The 15,054-nt window shown below is 38.3% G+C and overlaps 1 protein-coding gene across 3 annotated transcripts in view; it reads left to right on the forward strand.

Moving 5' to 3' along the window:
• Window positions 1–15,054, forward strand: part of LPL (lipoprotein lipase) — a 37,192-nt gene that overhangs the window by 12,828 nt on the left and 9,310 nt on the right. For all 3 annotated transcript variants that reach the window (XR_001313452.2, XM_014064987.2, XM_014064986.2), the window contains exons 2-9: window positions 14–189; window positions 3,394–3,573; window positions 6,769–6,880; window positions 8,669–8,902; window positions 10,459–10,701; window positions 11,810–11,930; window positions 13,520–13,699; window positions 14,695–14,799. Coding sequence is in view for 2 of the 3 variants with exons in the window: in XM_014064987.2 (XP_013920462.2) it covers window positions 14–189; window positions 3,394–3,573; window positions 6,769–6,880; window positions 8,669–8,902; window positions 10,459–10,701; window positions 11,810–11,930; window positions 13,520–13,699; window positions 14,695–14,799 (1,351 nt within the window). In the remaining variant the exon portion in view is untranslated. The remainder of the gene's footprint in view (window positions 1–13; window positions 190–3,393; window positions 3,574–6,768; window positions 6,881–8,668; window positions 8,903–10,458; window positions 10,702–11,809; window positions 11,931–13,519; window positions 13,700–14,694; window positions 14,800–15,054) is intronic.

The raw sequence follows: 15,054 nt of genomic DNA on the forward strand, positions 1-15,054 counted from the left end.
TTTTTCACTTCAGGAAACATTATAGAAAATGAGAAAGACTTCAGTGGTATTGAGAGTAAATTTTCTTTAAGGATACCCGAAAGGCCTGATGAAGACGTTTGCCTCCTAGTTCCTGGACAGGAAACAAGTGTAGCAGATTGCAACTTCAATCATACCAGTAAAACTTTTGTGGTTATACATGGATGGACGGTAAGAGGAGCCAAACATTTGCTTAGCTATTCACTGAGGACTTTTAGTCAGTCTGATATGAGCAGAAACCCAAATAGTGATTTTTAAAAACAACAACAAATTAATTGCCAGATGTTTTTTACTTATTTCTGGTTGGGATGGGTATCCTTTTAAGCTCTATAGGTAATCCTTGACTAAGGTACCTCTATAGGTAATCCTTGACCCGAGTGTTGAATGTTGAATGCAAGTTGTGTTTTTATTACTTTATTTTGTTTGTATATTGTTTATTTTGATTTGCACCCCCTCCCTGGTGATTGTAAGCCGCCCTGAGTCCCCTCAGGGAAAAGGGCGGCCTATAAACCCTAATAAAATGTCTAAAAAAAATGTCTAATGACTGCAAATGAGCCCACTATTTTGGTTATAAGTATGGTCTAAAGTGGCTCATCACAGGACCAGAACCAATTGTACAATTTTTTTTGTAGCAGTCATTAAGTGATCCCTGTGACCCAAAGTTCACTATGGAAAGTTTTTCCAAAAGCTGAAAGTAAGTGCCTTTTCCAGAAAAAAATACCATAAACCGTGATCACATGAACATAAGTTACAAATGGCTGTAAATGAAGCTTTGTTGCTGAGCACCCAAAATGCTTTCATATGACTGTGGGGCCCCTGATGTCAGAAGGTCAAATCCTTGTTATAAGTCCCATTTTAGGGGGGGAGTCATCATAATTTATAATCAGCCATAAATTAAGTACTACCTGTATTGTTTTCTGGATCATGTTTGGAAATTACAGTATGTGTTTTTTAAAGGAACTCCAATCTTAGTTTAAGCATCACAATTTGATCATAACTCTTACAAAAAACAACTGTTTTGCTGTATCAGGCCATCTGTTCTAGCATTCTTTTTTTTCAATAGTGCTGAAATCTAATGAGCTGTCCTGCTAAGTGGGACATAGCTGTAAAGGCGATCCAAGCAGTTCTATTCATGAAGAGAACTAGAAGCCATTGCTTGGGGAGCAATGAAATAAATTGGAGCTGCAAAGACCTTGTGGCTTAAGCAAGGCATGAATCCATAATAGGGAACTGTTTGTAGCCTTTCCTGTCTGGGAAGAACTAAATGGCCAGGGCCACCTAGAGTTTGCCTAGTTCCAAAGGGCAGACTTGACATAGGGCTTTGATAGCGACCCTAGGCCTGCGTGCCTGAAGTGGCACATGGAGCCATTTCACCTGGCACGCGCAGCATTGCCCATTCCTCTTCCGGGTTCTGGCGTGCATACGCATGCGACGATCAGCTGGCCTTTGTGCATGCGGCAGTGCTGGAAACCTGAAGAGCTGGTCTTCTGTTTTCTGGCGTGAGCATGCGCCCAGCCAGCTGATCAGTGTGAGCGCATGCGAGCCAGAACACTTTTCATCCAATGTGCATGTGCGCACCAGAAACCGGAAGTTCATTTTCTGGCTTGTGTATGCCCTGTTTCCACATTCACTTCCTGGTCGTGGCCCAGACAAGCATGCGCAAAGTGCTCCCTTTTCAGCATTCGGTGCCGAAAAGGTTTGCCATCACTGACATAGGGAAATAGAAATGGAAACTGGATCTTTTCTAGACTTATCTAGAAAAGCCAAATATCAAAACCAGGATTGTCTTCTTGCAAAGCAAAAGCTCTGCTGTTGCCCTACAGCCACTCCCTGCAGCTTGGGAACATTTTCTTGAGGCTAGCGTAAGTGTATTAGGAAGTCTTTTGCAGTAAGACTGTTAAAGAAACTTGGAGCTCATTTAACTCCGTTGGTCTTATTTTTTTCCACCTGGTAACGTAGCACACACATTTGCATTTCTTAAACTTTATGTTTTCCAAAGGTTAGATGCAAGAGACTTAAGCATTATCCCAGCAGCGTTCTTTGTTACAATAATATGGATTGTAACAGAAGAAATAGGAGACAGGAGTATTAGCTATGTTTGTTGCTTTTTAATTATATATTTAAAAGATGAGATAAAAATCTAATAATTGTAACTATTAATATTAAATAAATGTCAGGTGCAGGAAATCAGGAACCAAGGTTGTTCAAATGAATACAGGTTTAATCCATGATAGTTCACTACAAGTATCTTAACTACTAATGGTCAGGGTACATTGGCAGTAGAAAGAGTGAATGGAATTCAAGGAATGATGGACTTAGATTTCTTGTGGGCACAAAGGGACTCAAAACTGATGATGCACTTGACCCCTCAGCCTGGTCATCTCTTACAATCAGCAGCCATATAACTTCTTCACGGTTCACCCACAAAAGGGCGAACGACAAAAGCGCGCCTGACTAAATCGCGGTGACAAAACCGCGAGTTCTAAAGCGTGCCGACAAAAGAGCGCTGAAGCACGCCGACAACAGCGCGCTGACAGAAGCGCACTGTAACCCTAAACCTAACCCTAACCCTAACCCTAACCCTAACCCTAACCCTTACCTTAACTTAAAATGCGCTTCTGTCGGCGCACTGTTGTCGGCGCGCTGTTGTCGGCGCGCTGTTGTCGGTGCGTTGATGACATCGCGGTTTTAGTGCCGCGGTTTTGTCATGCGCGCATTTGTTGGGTCACGCTTCTTCACCACCAAGGTCTGCACGAGATAAAAGAAAATAAACACTTGTTCTTTGCTCAACTTACATAGATTTAGTGCAAATCCGCTCAGTTCTTTCTAAAGTCATCTTCATTTTCACCTTCCCTATAGTTCCCTAAGAAATATAGGGAAGGTGAAAATGCTAGAAATCCTCAACAAAAAACTCACAATATTTTGCTTGTTGTCACACAGTTGTTTTTCCAATGCCCTTCAGATAGCCACAACAGCCTGGGGGTTACTTGAAAAAGCAGGCATAATTCCCTAATTCTCCATTTTGCAATAAATATATAATGATACTATCCTTTGCACAACTTGGCACTGAATTTCCTATATTAAAGTATTAATTTTTTATGATTAAAATATAATATGCCCAGGCAACTTTCCCAGCTGGATGTTTTCCACATAAATTCTTAACATGGAAATGTATGTAAGTTTTAGTCTGCTACATCTGTAGAGCACCAGAGTGGACAAGGTTACTATCAGTGCACTCTTAAACTAACCCATGAGCTTGTTTATGGTTACTTTGAAAAATATTTGATGATTATATTTCTTGTCCCTGTAAGTATAGTTAATACCTGTGCTTTGAGATTAATAGTATAGATTGACATAGAGTTTATTGTATTCTAGGTGACTGGCATGTATGAGAGCTGGGTTCCTAAGCTGGTGAAGGCACTGTATAACAGAGAGCCTGATTCTAATGTCATTGTAGTTAATTGGTTAGCTCGAGCCAGTTTGCATTATACAACATCTGCATACTTTACAAAGAAGGTGGGAGAAGATGTTGCTGCATTCGTTGATTGGATGGAGGTAAGCATCTGTTTGCAAGGTCTATACTGCACAATATCTTGTGAGTTAAAGGTGTTGAAAAGCTAGAATCCAAAAGGACATTTCCAAATGAGGAATTTTTGTCCCCTAAAAATACAGACCTCAGGGTTTTGATTCCATAATGCTAGGTATATTTATTTCTGGCTGAACTGTATTTGAAACTGTAGTTATCAATTTTTTAAAGTTAACATTAAATGGAGCTTCTAGGTGGTCCATTTTCAGCTTCATCACACTTCTTGCTCTTATGCTTTTAAGGGGAACGGCTTGATGACTTTTCGGCACTCCCATCATGTGGCCAGCAAATGCATACTGCATGCAATAAGGCCTTGGAGTGAAAACAATTTATTTCGTTCTTCATTTCTGTGGAGTGATGGAGAAAGGGGTTTTATGGCATAACTCAAGAGTGGAGCAGTTATTTTTACTGTCAGTACATTTCCAATTTGTGAAGGTTATCAAAGCAGAATTTGTGGGTTCTCAGGATGGAGATATAGCTACACTGTACTGCATAGTGAGAGTTACATGTTGGAATGCTTCCTTGTTGGACAAAAAACATGTCTAACGTATGTAGTATAGCTATCTCCATCGTATTGTTATTCTCTTGTTAATGTTTTTTAATATGTGGAAACTTCCAAACATTCATATTCCAGTTCTTGCCTGAAAATTTATCTTAGCAATATTTGTACCATTTCTTATGTGAATGAGAATCAATATGATGATTGGAAAGTATAGGTAAGTCCCTATGACCAGAATTGAGTAAAACATTTCTTGCTAAGTGAGACAGTTGTTAGTAAGTTTTGTCCCATTTAACAATTTTTCTTGCCACAATTGTTAAGTGAATCACTGCAGTCATTAAGTTAGTATTATAGTTGTTAAGTGAATTTGGCTTCCCCATTGACTTTGCTTGTCAGAAGGTTACCAAAGACATGCTAAGCATCTGAATTTTGATCACATGATCATGGGGATGCTGCAAGTCGTAAGTGTGAAAAATGGTCATAATTCACTTTTTTCAGTGTCTTGGAAAAACTTTGAATACTAACTAAAAAAAATTGTTTTAAGTCGAGAATTCCTTTATCAAATGCAAGTGATGTCAAGCCTTTTAGGTATCAGTTTTGTAGATAAGGGATGAAGATACCTTAATGTTTGCTTATATACTCGCGCCAGACATGCCCTCTGCTGAGTAGTGATGAATACACAGTATTGCTGTTCAAAGCCTCTTAAATAAGGTCTTGAAACACCCAGGAATATATGAAAGCTTGCTATATGGATTGTTAAAGCTGCTGTGTCTTTTTCAAACTATTATGGCTTTGCTGAAAATTAGCCTATAAGGGTGGTTCAGTGGCTAAGATGCTGAGCTAATCGATCAGAAGGTTAGCAGTTCAGTGGTTCGAATCCCTAGTGCCGTGTAACAGAGTGAGCTCCTGTTACTTGTCCCAGCTTCTGCAAACCCAGCAGTTCAAAAGCAAGGAAAAATGCAAGTAGAAAAATAGGAACCACCTTTGGTGGGAAGGTAACAGTGCTCCATCTGTCTTCGGCATTTAGTCATGCCTTCCACATGACCACAGAGACGTCTTCGGACAGTGCTGGCTCTTCGACTTAGAAACGGAGATGAGCACCTCCCCCTAGAGCCGGAAACAACTAGCACACATGTGTGGGGGAACCTTTATCTTTACCTTTATCCCAGCTATCCCTGAAAGTATTCTTAATACAGTGCTGCTTAACTTCCATGCATTCCTTTACAGTCTCCTTAATTCCAGCATTATAATATAGCCCCTTCAAATTGCCTTCTGAATGCATGAAGCTGTTCTCAGTAAATTTTGGATGTAACAAGCTACAACCAGAATCAGTTCTTGCAAATGGGCAGCCATATAAATTTAATAAACTAATAACTTCAAATGATCTGGAGTGGAGAACTGTCTTCATCTGAAATTCAGTTCTTGGCAGCAATGAGGTGGTGCTGATCGTTGGAAAGCAGACATTGATTTTTTTTTAATGGCTATTGATAATGCTCACAAAGGATTAGAGCCATTGGGAAGTTCACTTAAAATGTTAAAATGGTTGCAGGTGGCCTTCTTTCCTCACCTAGGCAGGTGTGTAAAGTTAAAGGTTCCCCTCCAACATGTGTGCTAGTTCCCATCTCTAGATGGCGGTGCTCATCTCCATTTGAAAACCAAAGAGCCAGTGCTGTCTGAAGATGTCTCCATGGTCATGTGACTGGCATGACTCAATGCCGAAGTCACATGGAATGTTGTTACCTTCTCACCAAAGGTGGTTCCTATTTTTCTACTTGCATTTTTACATGCTTTTGAACTACTAGGTTGACAGAAGCTGGAACAAGTAATGGGAGCTCATTGTGTTACGCAGGGCCTGGGATTCGAACTGCCGACCTTTCTGATCGACAAAGTCAGCATCTTAGCCACCAAGCCACATAGACACAAACCGAGTACCTCTTTCAGTGGAGAGTAAACATGAGCATAAACTAGTTCTGATATTTTACATTTTGTAGATAACAGGCTGTAAACGGAGCTCACTTCCCCTCGAGCCAGATCCCATAAGAGGATAAGTGTACACATTTGCTAGCATGCAGTATCTCTAGGAAAATATTTTTCATTGTATCTCCATATCCAAATTCATCCATCCATCTTTCTAAAACATAAATTATTATTTTCTCATCAGAAATGCTTATCTTCTTTTAATACCTTTGGCATAAATGTTCTTCTTATAAATAAAGCCCTTTGGTAGGATGTTGAGCACTGGTGGATTATATTTTCTTTTCTGGCTGCTGTTCTATTTATTTTTGTTGTGACAACATTTATTGTTTGTAAACGTATTTATACTTAAACTTTTTTTTAAAATGTGCTGCTTTGGGCATCGTGTTGATGGAGAAGGCTGAGTTATCAATAATTTAGAAAAATGTATTAGAAGTTTTTATAAATGCTTTAAGCAAAAAAAAAAACTTTTTAAAAAATCCACTTTTCTTTTGCTGCTCTCAAGTTTTGTCCCTTAGCTGTCTTACATAGATTTTTATGTATTTACATTTTATATAAAACAGTGCAGATTTCCTGCTGCTACTATGATATTTTTGTCCTTGAAGTGAAACTGATAATTTGATTTTTGAATATCAAGCAAGTTAAAATTTGAATTTGAAGCTTAATCTTTTTAAAAAACGATTGTTCTCAGGAGCAGTTCGGTTATTTTCTCAACAACGTCCATTTGCTGGGATACAGCCTTGGTGCCCACGTTGCTGGCATTGCTGGAAGTCTGACCAGTAAAAAGATTAATAGAATTACAGGTACACAAATCATTATTACTATCAGAATAATAACTAGAAGGGGAATTACAGTTTTCAGAGCACTAAATATTTTAACATACCATTCTGGCATATGTTGATGGCAACTATTATGAAATGAGGAGCTAATGAACACTGTGTATCTTCCAGCATACATATCATTGCTTTCCCCTCAAGATTGTAAAGAGCCATTGTGTGTTAAAAATCCTCCTCCTCAAAAATCACAACACCCCCCCCCCCCAAAAAAAAGTAAGTGCCTTAGTGGCAATCTTTGTCCTGGGAAGTCATTGGCTTCAGTAGGATTTATGAACTGAGGATTTCTGCTTTTATAAAAGCAACACATGACCTGTAAAATAAGCTATTTGGATGGCAATCTTAAGCTTTTGGTTTAAATGGGTACTTATTTGAGGCCTTAATTATAACTTTGGAATTAACTGCCTTTGCAGACAATCATGCAATTCATTTATAAATGCTGGAAATTGAATTTTTTTAGAAGAGGTACTTGACATTTCAGAAATATTTAAAGCATTTATATAACATTTGCACAATCCTTTCATGGTTTTGTTCTGTATCAATGAAAAGTTTTTCATGCTTTTTTTTCTTTAAACTTCTTTATATTTGAATTTTAATAACATTGAAATGTTAAAGCATTTATAGTACAGCAAATAAATAAATAAACCATTACAGGTGGTCATCAAGTAATAACCACAATTGAGCCCAACATTTCCACTGCTAAGCAAGACAGTTAAGTGAATTTTGTCCCACTTTATAACCTTTCTTTCCACAGTTATTAAGTGAATCACTGCAGTTGTTAAGTTAGTTACATAGTCATTAAAGTAATCTCGATTCCCCATTGACTTTGCTTGTCAGAAGGTTGCAAAAGGTGATCATGTAACCCAGTGGTCTCCAACCTTGGCAACTTTAAGACCTGTGGACTTCAACTCCCAGAGCTTTGCTGGCTTTGCTGGCTGAGGAACTCTGGGAGTCGAAGTCCACAGGTCTTAAAGTTGCCAAGGTTGGAGACCACTGATGTAACCTATGATACCTGCCAGTTGCCAAAAGTCTAAAATTTGATCACGTGACTGTGGGGATGCTGCAACAGTTACAAGCATGAAAAATGGTCATAAGTCACTTTTTTCCAGTGCTGTTGGTAATTTTGAGTGGTCACAAAATAAATGCTGTAAGTCAAGGATTATATATATTTTTATGAAAGTTTGTTTTGGGCAGAGTACCTTGGGCTTCACTTTGACTGATAAATTTGAGTATTGCATGCTGTTTTGGGCACTGTCCAATTATAGCTGAGTTCTTGTTGTTTATTCTAAAAGTACAGCCTACTTCCTTCCTTGTTTCTTCAGGACAGCTGTTTGGTGTAGTGGCTAAAGCACCAGACTAGAAACTAGGCGATCAGGTGTTCTAGTCCCACCTTAAACATGAAAGCCAGCTGCGTGGCTTTAAGACCACACATTTTTGGCCCAACTTACCTGTCATGGTTGTTATGGGGAAAATAGCAGAGGAAGGTGTATTATATATGTTTATTGACTCAAGTTATTCATAAAAAGAATAAAGGCAAAATATAGATACATTTCTCATTTGCCAGACAGCATTGTAAAACCCAATAAATTGTAAAACCCAAAAAATTGTAAAACCAAAAATAATATTGATAGGAAATTTGGCACCAATAATAAATAAAAATATGGACCATGTCTGCAAATTTTATCATGATGCTACCAATGGCATCCAAAGGTCAGGGGACCAATAACATGTCTCTTTCTTTTACTCTGTCACCTTAAGGTTTAGATCCTGCTGGGCCCCTCTTTGAATACGCTGAGGCGTCTAGGCGCCTTTCTCCAGATGATGCTGTCTTTGTGGATGTCTTGCATACTTACATCAGAGGCTCCCCAGATCGCAGCATTGGTATACAGCAACCGGTGGGCCACATTGATATCTATCCCAACGGAGGTAGCTTCCAGCCAGGTTGCAATTTAGCTGAAGCCCTGCGCCTGATTGCTGAGAAAGGCTTTCAAGGTAAGTTTTCAAATCTGAGTGGCCCCATTCCAAAGATATGCATGTGATACTTTGGCTATAGTGATAGCTGATCCAGTGTAGCATGTAAAAGGCAAAACTATATGATTGGTTGTGCTTATCTATGTGTAGTCAGTTATAGATGTCCACTGTTATGCTCAGATATTCAGTCTAGACCAGGGATGGGGATCTAGGCTCTTTTATGATCTGTGAACGTCAACTCACAGAATGGCTCAGGAATTCTGGGATTTGAAGTCCATAGATCATAAAAAGTCATAGTTTCCCACCCCTGGTGTGGACTGCCCTTAATATCTTCCCTATCTTCCTTATTGTAGCAAATACAATGAGCTATAGATCATTGTGGTTATTATCACCAGTATTGTATAATTCCTAATTGGAGGACACTATTGATAAGATTAGAGAGATGCGGTGGCTCAGTGACTAAGACGCTGAGCTTGTCAATCAGAAAGGTTGCCAGTTTGAATCCCCAGTGCCGCATAACGGAGTGAGCTCCCATTACTTGTCCCAGCTTCTGCCAACCTAGCAGTTCTAAAGCATGTAAAAGTGCAAATAGAAAATAGGAACTGTTCTGACCCCCCCCCCCTTTCTCCATCCAGGAACGAAAGCCAAAACAGACGTACGAAAGAATGTTTTAATCAGTTCAGACTCTTGTTGCCTGCAAGCCCAAAATAAACAAAGAGATAATCACTCTGGCAAAAAGTCCTATAAACATACGTAGCACTGCAAACAGGCTTCTCACAGCAAACCTACTTCTCCAAGTTGGTTTCTCTTAATTCGTGAACGAGAACATTGACTCCTACAAACAGGGCGTGGCACAAACTGTCCCTTTTATAATCGGGAGAGGATCTTAATCAGCATCAGCTAAGCACAGTCATCTACAATTACGCAGTTGTTCCTTCCGTCTTTGACGGGGTGCATCCTGAAACAACTCACAAGTGTTTTCCTGAACACTCCCTCTGATCCAATGCTCTGCCGCCACCTGGTGGCCAACCAGTCTCTCCTCGCCCTGCTTGGAGTCGACACCCTCCTCCAAGCCGACTCATAAGACCCCTCGCTGTCGGAGTCTGGCGGCAGCTCCAACGGCTCTCCTGCCGAGCCATAACAGGAACCACCTTTGGTGGGAAGGTAACAGCATTCCGTGCGCCTTCGGCATTTAATCATACTGACCACATGACCATGGAGACGTCTTTGAATAGTGCTAACACTTCAGCTTTGAAACGGAGATGAGCACCGCCCCTAGAGTCGGGAACAACACATGTGCGAGGGCAACCTTTACATTTATTGATAAGATTTAATGCAGGAAAGGGAAAATAGCAGCCAAGTAGAGTGAAATAGTACTGAAGAAGCAGTGAAGAAAAACAATGGCATTCAGTGTGACTAAAAATGAACATTTTCTTCACAATTTTCCGAGGGTGAGAGAATTCTCACCAAATTTGTTACATTGGAGAACGTCTGGTGCCGATTTGCTTATCGTAATTGCTGAACAATAGAAATGCGTCTCTTTGTTGTACAGCTTGTGTCATTTTTTCCCCCCTAAGAGTCTGATCAGCTGGTGAAATGCTCTCATGAACGCTCCATCCACCTCTTCATTGATTCCCTCTTGTATGAAGAAAAACCAATCATGGCGTACCGATGCAATTCAAAAGAAACATTTGAAAGAGGGCTTTGCTTGAGCTGCCGAAAGAACCGTTGCAACAATTTAGGGTATGAAGTCAAAAGAGTGGGAAGCAAGAAGAGCAGCAAAATGTATCTGAAGACCCGTGCACATGCCCCTTATAAAGGTATTTGTGATCTGCTGCAAACCTTTTATTTTTAGGTCATGAGTTTGCCACTGATGGAATATAGCAAGTGAAAACAAACTAATTTCAGAACAAATTGAACAGAAAGGACTCTTTCGCAGACCTCATTGAAATAATAACATTCTTCTTGATCAAAGTCTGATTTCATTATAAATTTAAGAACGATAGACTTACTAGATTCAAATGAGGCACTTGTTTTAATTAATCCTACTATTGAAATTGAAAATTAAGCAGTTCATATCAAATGTGATAGTGTTTGTATTTCTCAGGTGCATAGTAAGTTCGAATATCAATCCAGTGGCCTGATTTTTTGTAAGCAAATACAAATATTCTGAGGCAGGATCCCCCAAAGTAGCCAATATCAATTCCTAATGCTCGATGAGACCATCCATTATTGATATTAGGTTGTTGTTATGTGTGAGTAATCTACAGTTAGATTCACAATCTAAGACTTGTAGAATTGAAGTCCTAACCAAGGACCTAAGAATTATTAGAGTGGAGTCTATAAGTATATGTATTCATATGGTTGTTGAACATCAGCCAGCTGTTTAGACTAGATTTGGCATTTTTATCTATCTGAGTCCTTCCCAAGGACTGCCATAGGAAGATGTTATTTGATGCTACTGTTATTTGCAGTGCTATTTATTAAAATAGCAACGGTTCAATTATTTTCATATAATAAATGTTTTTTTGGGGGGGAGGTGTTTCCAGCATATACTTCAAAATCTCATAATAAGAGACCCTTCATTCGGATTTATAACTGGATGCTTTTTACATTATTGCAGAATAGAATTTATACTTAGATAATTTATAGTTAGAATTAATCCATTGTAGTAATAGGAAGAAACATCTTTATCTCATATAACCATACTTAGTATTGCAGTACAGAATTCCCAAATAATACTTTGATCTGATCTTCTGACTTTGTGGGAAATTAGATGGAGAATATCAGCATTTTATACCACCCCCCTCCTGTTTTGGGGGGCAGGGCAACTTTTAAAAAACTTAAGAAATGTCTACAAAATTACTTTCCATTCTTAAGCACACAACAGCAGAATTTATTAATAATATTTGCATATTTTGCTTTCAGTCTTTCATTTCCAGGTCAAGATACATTTTTTTGGAAAATTGAACATTACCAAGAGAAATGAACCATTTCTTATTTCTTTTTATGGCACCAAGAAGGAAAGTGAGAACATACCGTTTGTAATGTGAGTATCAGCTGAAACAGCTGCCTACACATTTATCAATATACTGTTGCATTTTAAAATATCTTCCTATTGGCTGCAGAAGTTGCTTGCAGAGTCATTTGAGAATGGTTCCTGCATGGGCACATTGAGGGTTTTCACTGAAGGATGATGTACATTTTGTTCCATTTAATTGTTCCTAATTGTTCCGTCTTTTAGAATCTCAGTTAATTTTTTGTATTTTATGCAAAATATGTATGAGAGAAGTGAGTGTCACTTTTGTCCTACCCACCGCCTTTCAAGGAAGTGTGCAAAAGAGATAATATTTATGCTTTTGACACACCCCGTAAGCACAAAGAAGGAAAAGTTGATTGTGTCCAGTTGCTCTGTTTGGAAATGTACATTTGTATATAGAAAGCTGTACAAATGGTGGCTACCCATGATGCATTTCTGCTTGGGTGAAATAAAATACGTATCTGATGACCCTAGGATTAAACCCTTTGCTTACAAAGGCAAGGAGCTAAGCAGCAGTAAAAAAAAAAAAAAAAAACACCTATGAAAGATCTAATAGTTTAATGATCACGTGCCACAAACCAGTCATTTGTTAAAAGCCAATCTGGTAAAATGCTCTCTGGTTGAAAATCTGTTATTTTCTAAGAATTCCTATTGGCGCATTCTAGCTCCCCGATAAATGTTTGAAATTAAAAGTATATATAACTGGCGTTTACCACTCATGTTGGATATAGCATGGGATCTAGCAGGCGTAATAAAGAATGGGATTACAGGTTGTATGTTTTAATCTGAATTATCTCAATTTGCAGTCACCCATAGTTCTGTTGCCAGCTACTATCTTGGCATCTAATGGGCATGTACGTATCTGTGAATGAAAGGGATCTGAAAAGAAGAGGTTTGTGAAATAGGCAGCTATATAAATTGGACAAATAAGTAAAACTGATGCTTCATGAGATACCTCTCTTTGAACTTTATATGAATGCTTCCATGAAGATTATAGCAACTTCCCCAACCCAGTGCCCTCCAAATATATTGAGAGTTCAGCTCTTCCATTTCCAGCAGTCTCTTGTGTTAGAGTGGTATCATATCTGGAGAATACTAAGTAAGGAAATGAACATTTATAATAGCAGGCCAACTTTGCTTGGGTAACAGGTTATTCCAGCTTTTAACTGGCATGCCAAGGGCTACCACTCTGAAAAGGAGTGAGTCTGCATCGAAAAGATTCAAAGGTCGGATCAAAACAATATTTAAATTAATTATAATAACTCATGTCATTATGCAAGGAACTTCTTGAGGTAGAAGGAGAACATGAAGTGATGAGGAAAAGAGAAATCTTGGAGGGCTTTTCAGCTGGTCAGGGAAGAAAGTTGGATGGATGTAGTAGCTGCTAACCAGGATTAGAGAAATCAGGAGAGACAATGGTGGTGGAATGGAGGACAAGATGTGGGAGGTTGGGCTGGTATATCTGAAATTTAGCAGGTAAGAACCAAGTAATGGAAGTTGTTGGAAATGGCATCTGTTGTTGAAAAAGGAATAGGCTCCTGAGGTGAGTTGAAGACAAGCACTGACTGAACTTGTATGTGGTTTCTTTTTTAAAACAGGCCTGAGATCTCCACTAACAAAACAAGTTCCTTCCTGGTGTGTACTGAAGTTGATATTGGAGAACTGCTTATAGTAAAACTTCAGTGGGAAAAAGAATCTTTTTTCAGTTTGAGATGGTGGGATACCCCTGAATTTAGCATACGAGTAGTCAGAATCAAGGCTGGAGAAACCCAGAAAAAGTAAGTTTATTTTTTTTCTTTATTTTTTTTGTGGTCAATCATTTTGTCACCATCCAAGTTTACTGATTATCTTGAGTTCAGTTTTGTTCTTCCAAGGCACTTACTTCATGGAGGAGAATGTTTTTCATTGTCTTCTTTCCATTAACAGCTTACTTATGCAAATGGGAACAGATACAACAAGGAAGAGGACATGACTATTCCCTATTTCACAACCAGAATGCTCTAGTTTCAACTCACAAAGCCTCTTCGAATCACTATAAATAATACTAACCTTTAATTTATTGCTGATAATAATAATAATAATTCACTCTCCCTTTCAATACTATGAAGCAGCATGACAATTTTCCAACTCTCATCTGTATCTTAGAAGTTAATGATATGTTCTCTAGAGTACTAGGTGCATAGTAAACAAACAAAAGTGACGTTGGAAATATCTTTTTGCCCAGGATACCCTTATTAATGTCATGGTACAGAGATATTACGGTAACACAAATAACCTTGTAATTGCCTTTGCCTACATGGGAGGTTGGGAAATTTTCTTGAATAGTAAAATTGATCCAGAATTACAAAAACTGATGGAGAAGCTGTAGATCAAATGCCTTGAAATATGCCTAGTTTTTTTCAGATATGTGGTACATTATGCATTTGGTGGCATTTTTTTGTATTTAATATATGGATCAGATTGAGTTATTGATTCTGCACGTATTTATAGATCTTATTTTGCTTGTAGGCTATGATTGATTTGATAATAATGATTTCCTATTTGTAAACAGTTCAGTTCTGATAGGCATATCTGATAAATACTCATCTAACTGCAAATGAATATTATAAAAACATAGTAGATAATTGTTCTTTTAAAGTTTTGGACTAACAATCAGTTAAACAATGCTTTGTCAGAACTTCTATTTTACATTTAAAATATAGTTGAGATAATGAAATATGGCTTTTTGGATGATAAGTTTATAGCTACTTCAGCAGTTCTCTTTATTGTGCAGGGTGATGTTCTGCTCACAGAATGGATCCTCTTTTCTCCAAAAAGGGGGTAAAGCTGCAGAATTTATGAGATGCAATATGAAAAAACATAATGACACAGATTCATGGTAAGAATTCTTTCATTGTTCTCAAATAGTAAGAGGCAAGTGCTTTGGACAGAAAATTGTGTAACATACTTTCTGTTTCTGATCTTTTTCTGCTGCAGGCTGGGTTGCAGTGATAAAGGGAATTCTATATATAAACCATGTGAACATTAGACACATAGTGGAAATTAACAATTTCCTCTAACATGCTTTGAACAGTTTTCTGTGTTCAGGATATTGTCTTAACTTTGGGGAGAGATAAAGTAGAGTAGAGTAGAA

Source organism: Thamnophis sirtalis, unplaced genomic scaffold (assembly GCF_051295495.1).
Source record: "Thamnophis sirtalis isolate CommonGarterSnake01/CBP01778 unplaced genomic scaffold, rThaSir2_p1.2 scaffold_5, whole genome shotgun sequence".
Lineage (NCBI taxonomy): Eukaryota > Metazoa > Chordata > Lepidosauria > Squamata > Natricidae > Thamnophis > Thamnophis sirtalis.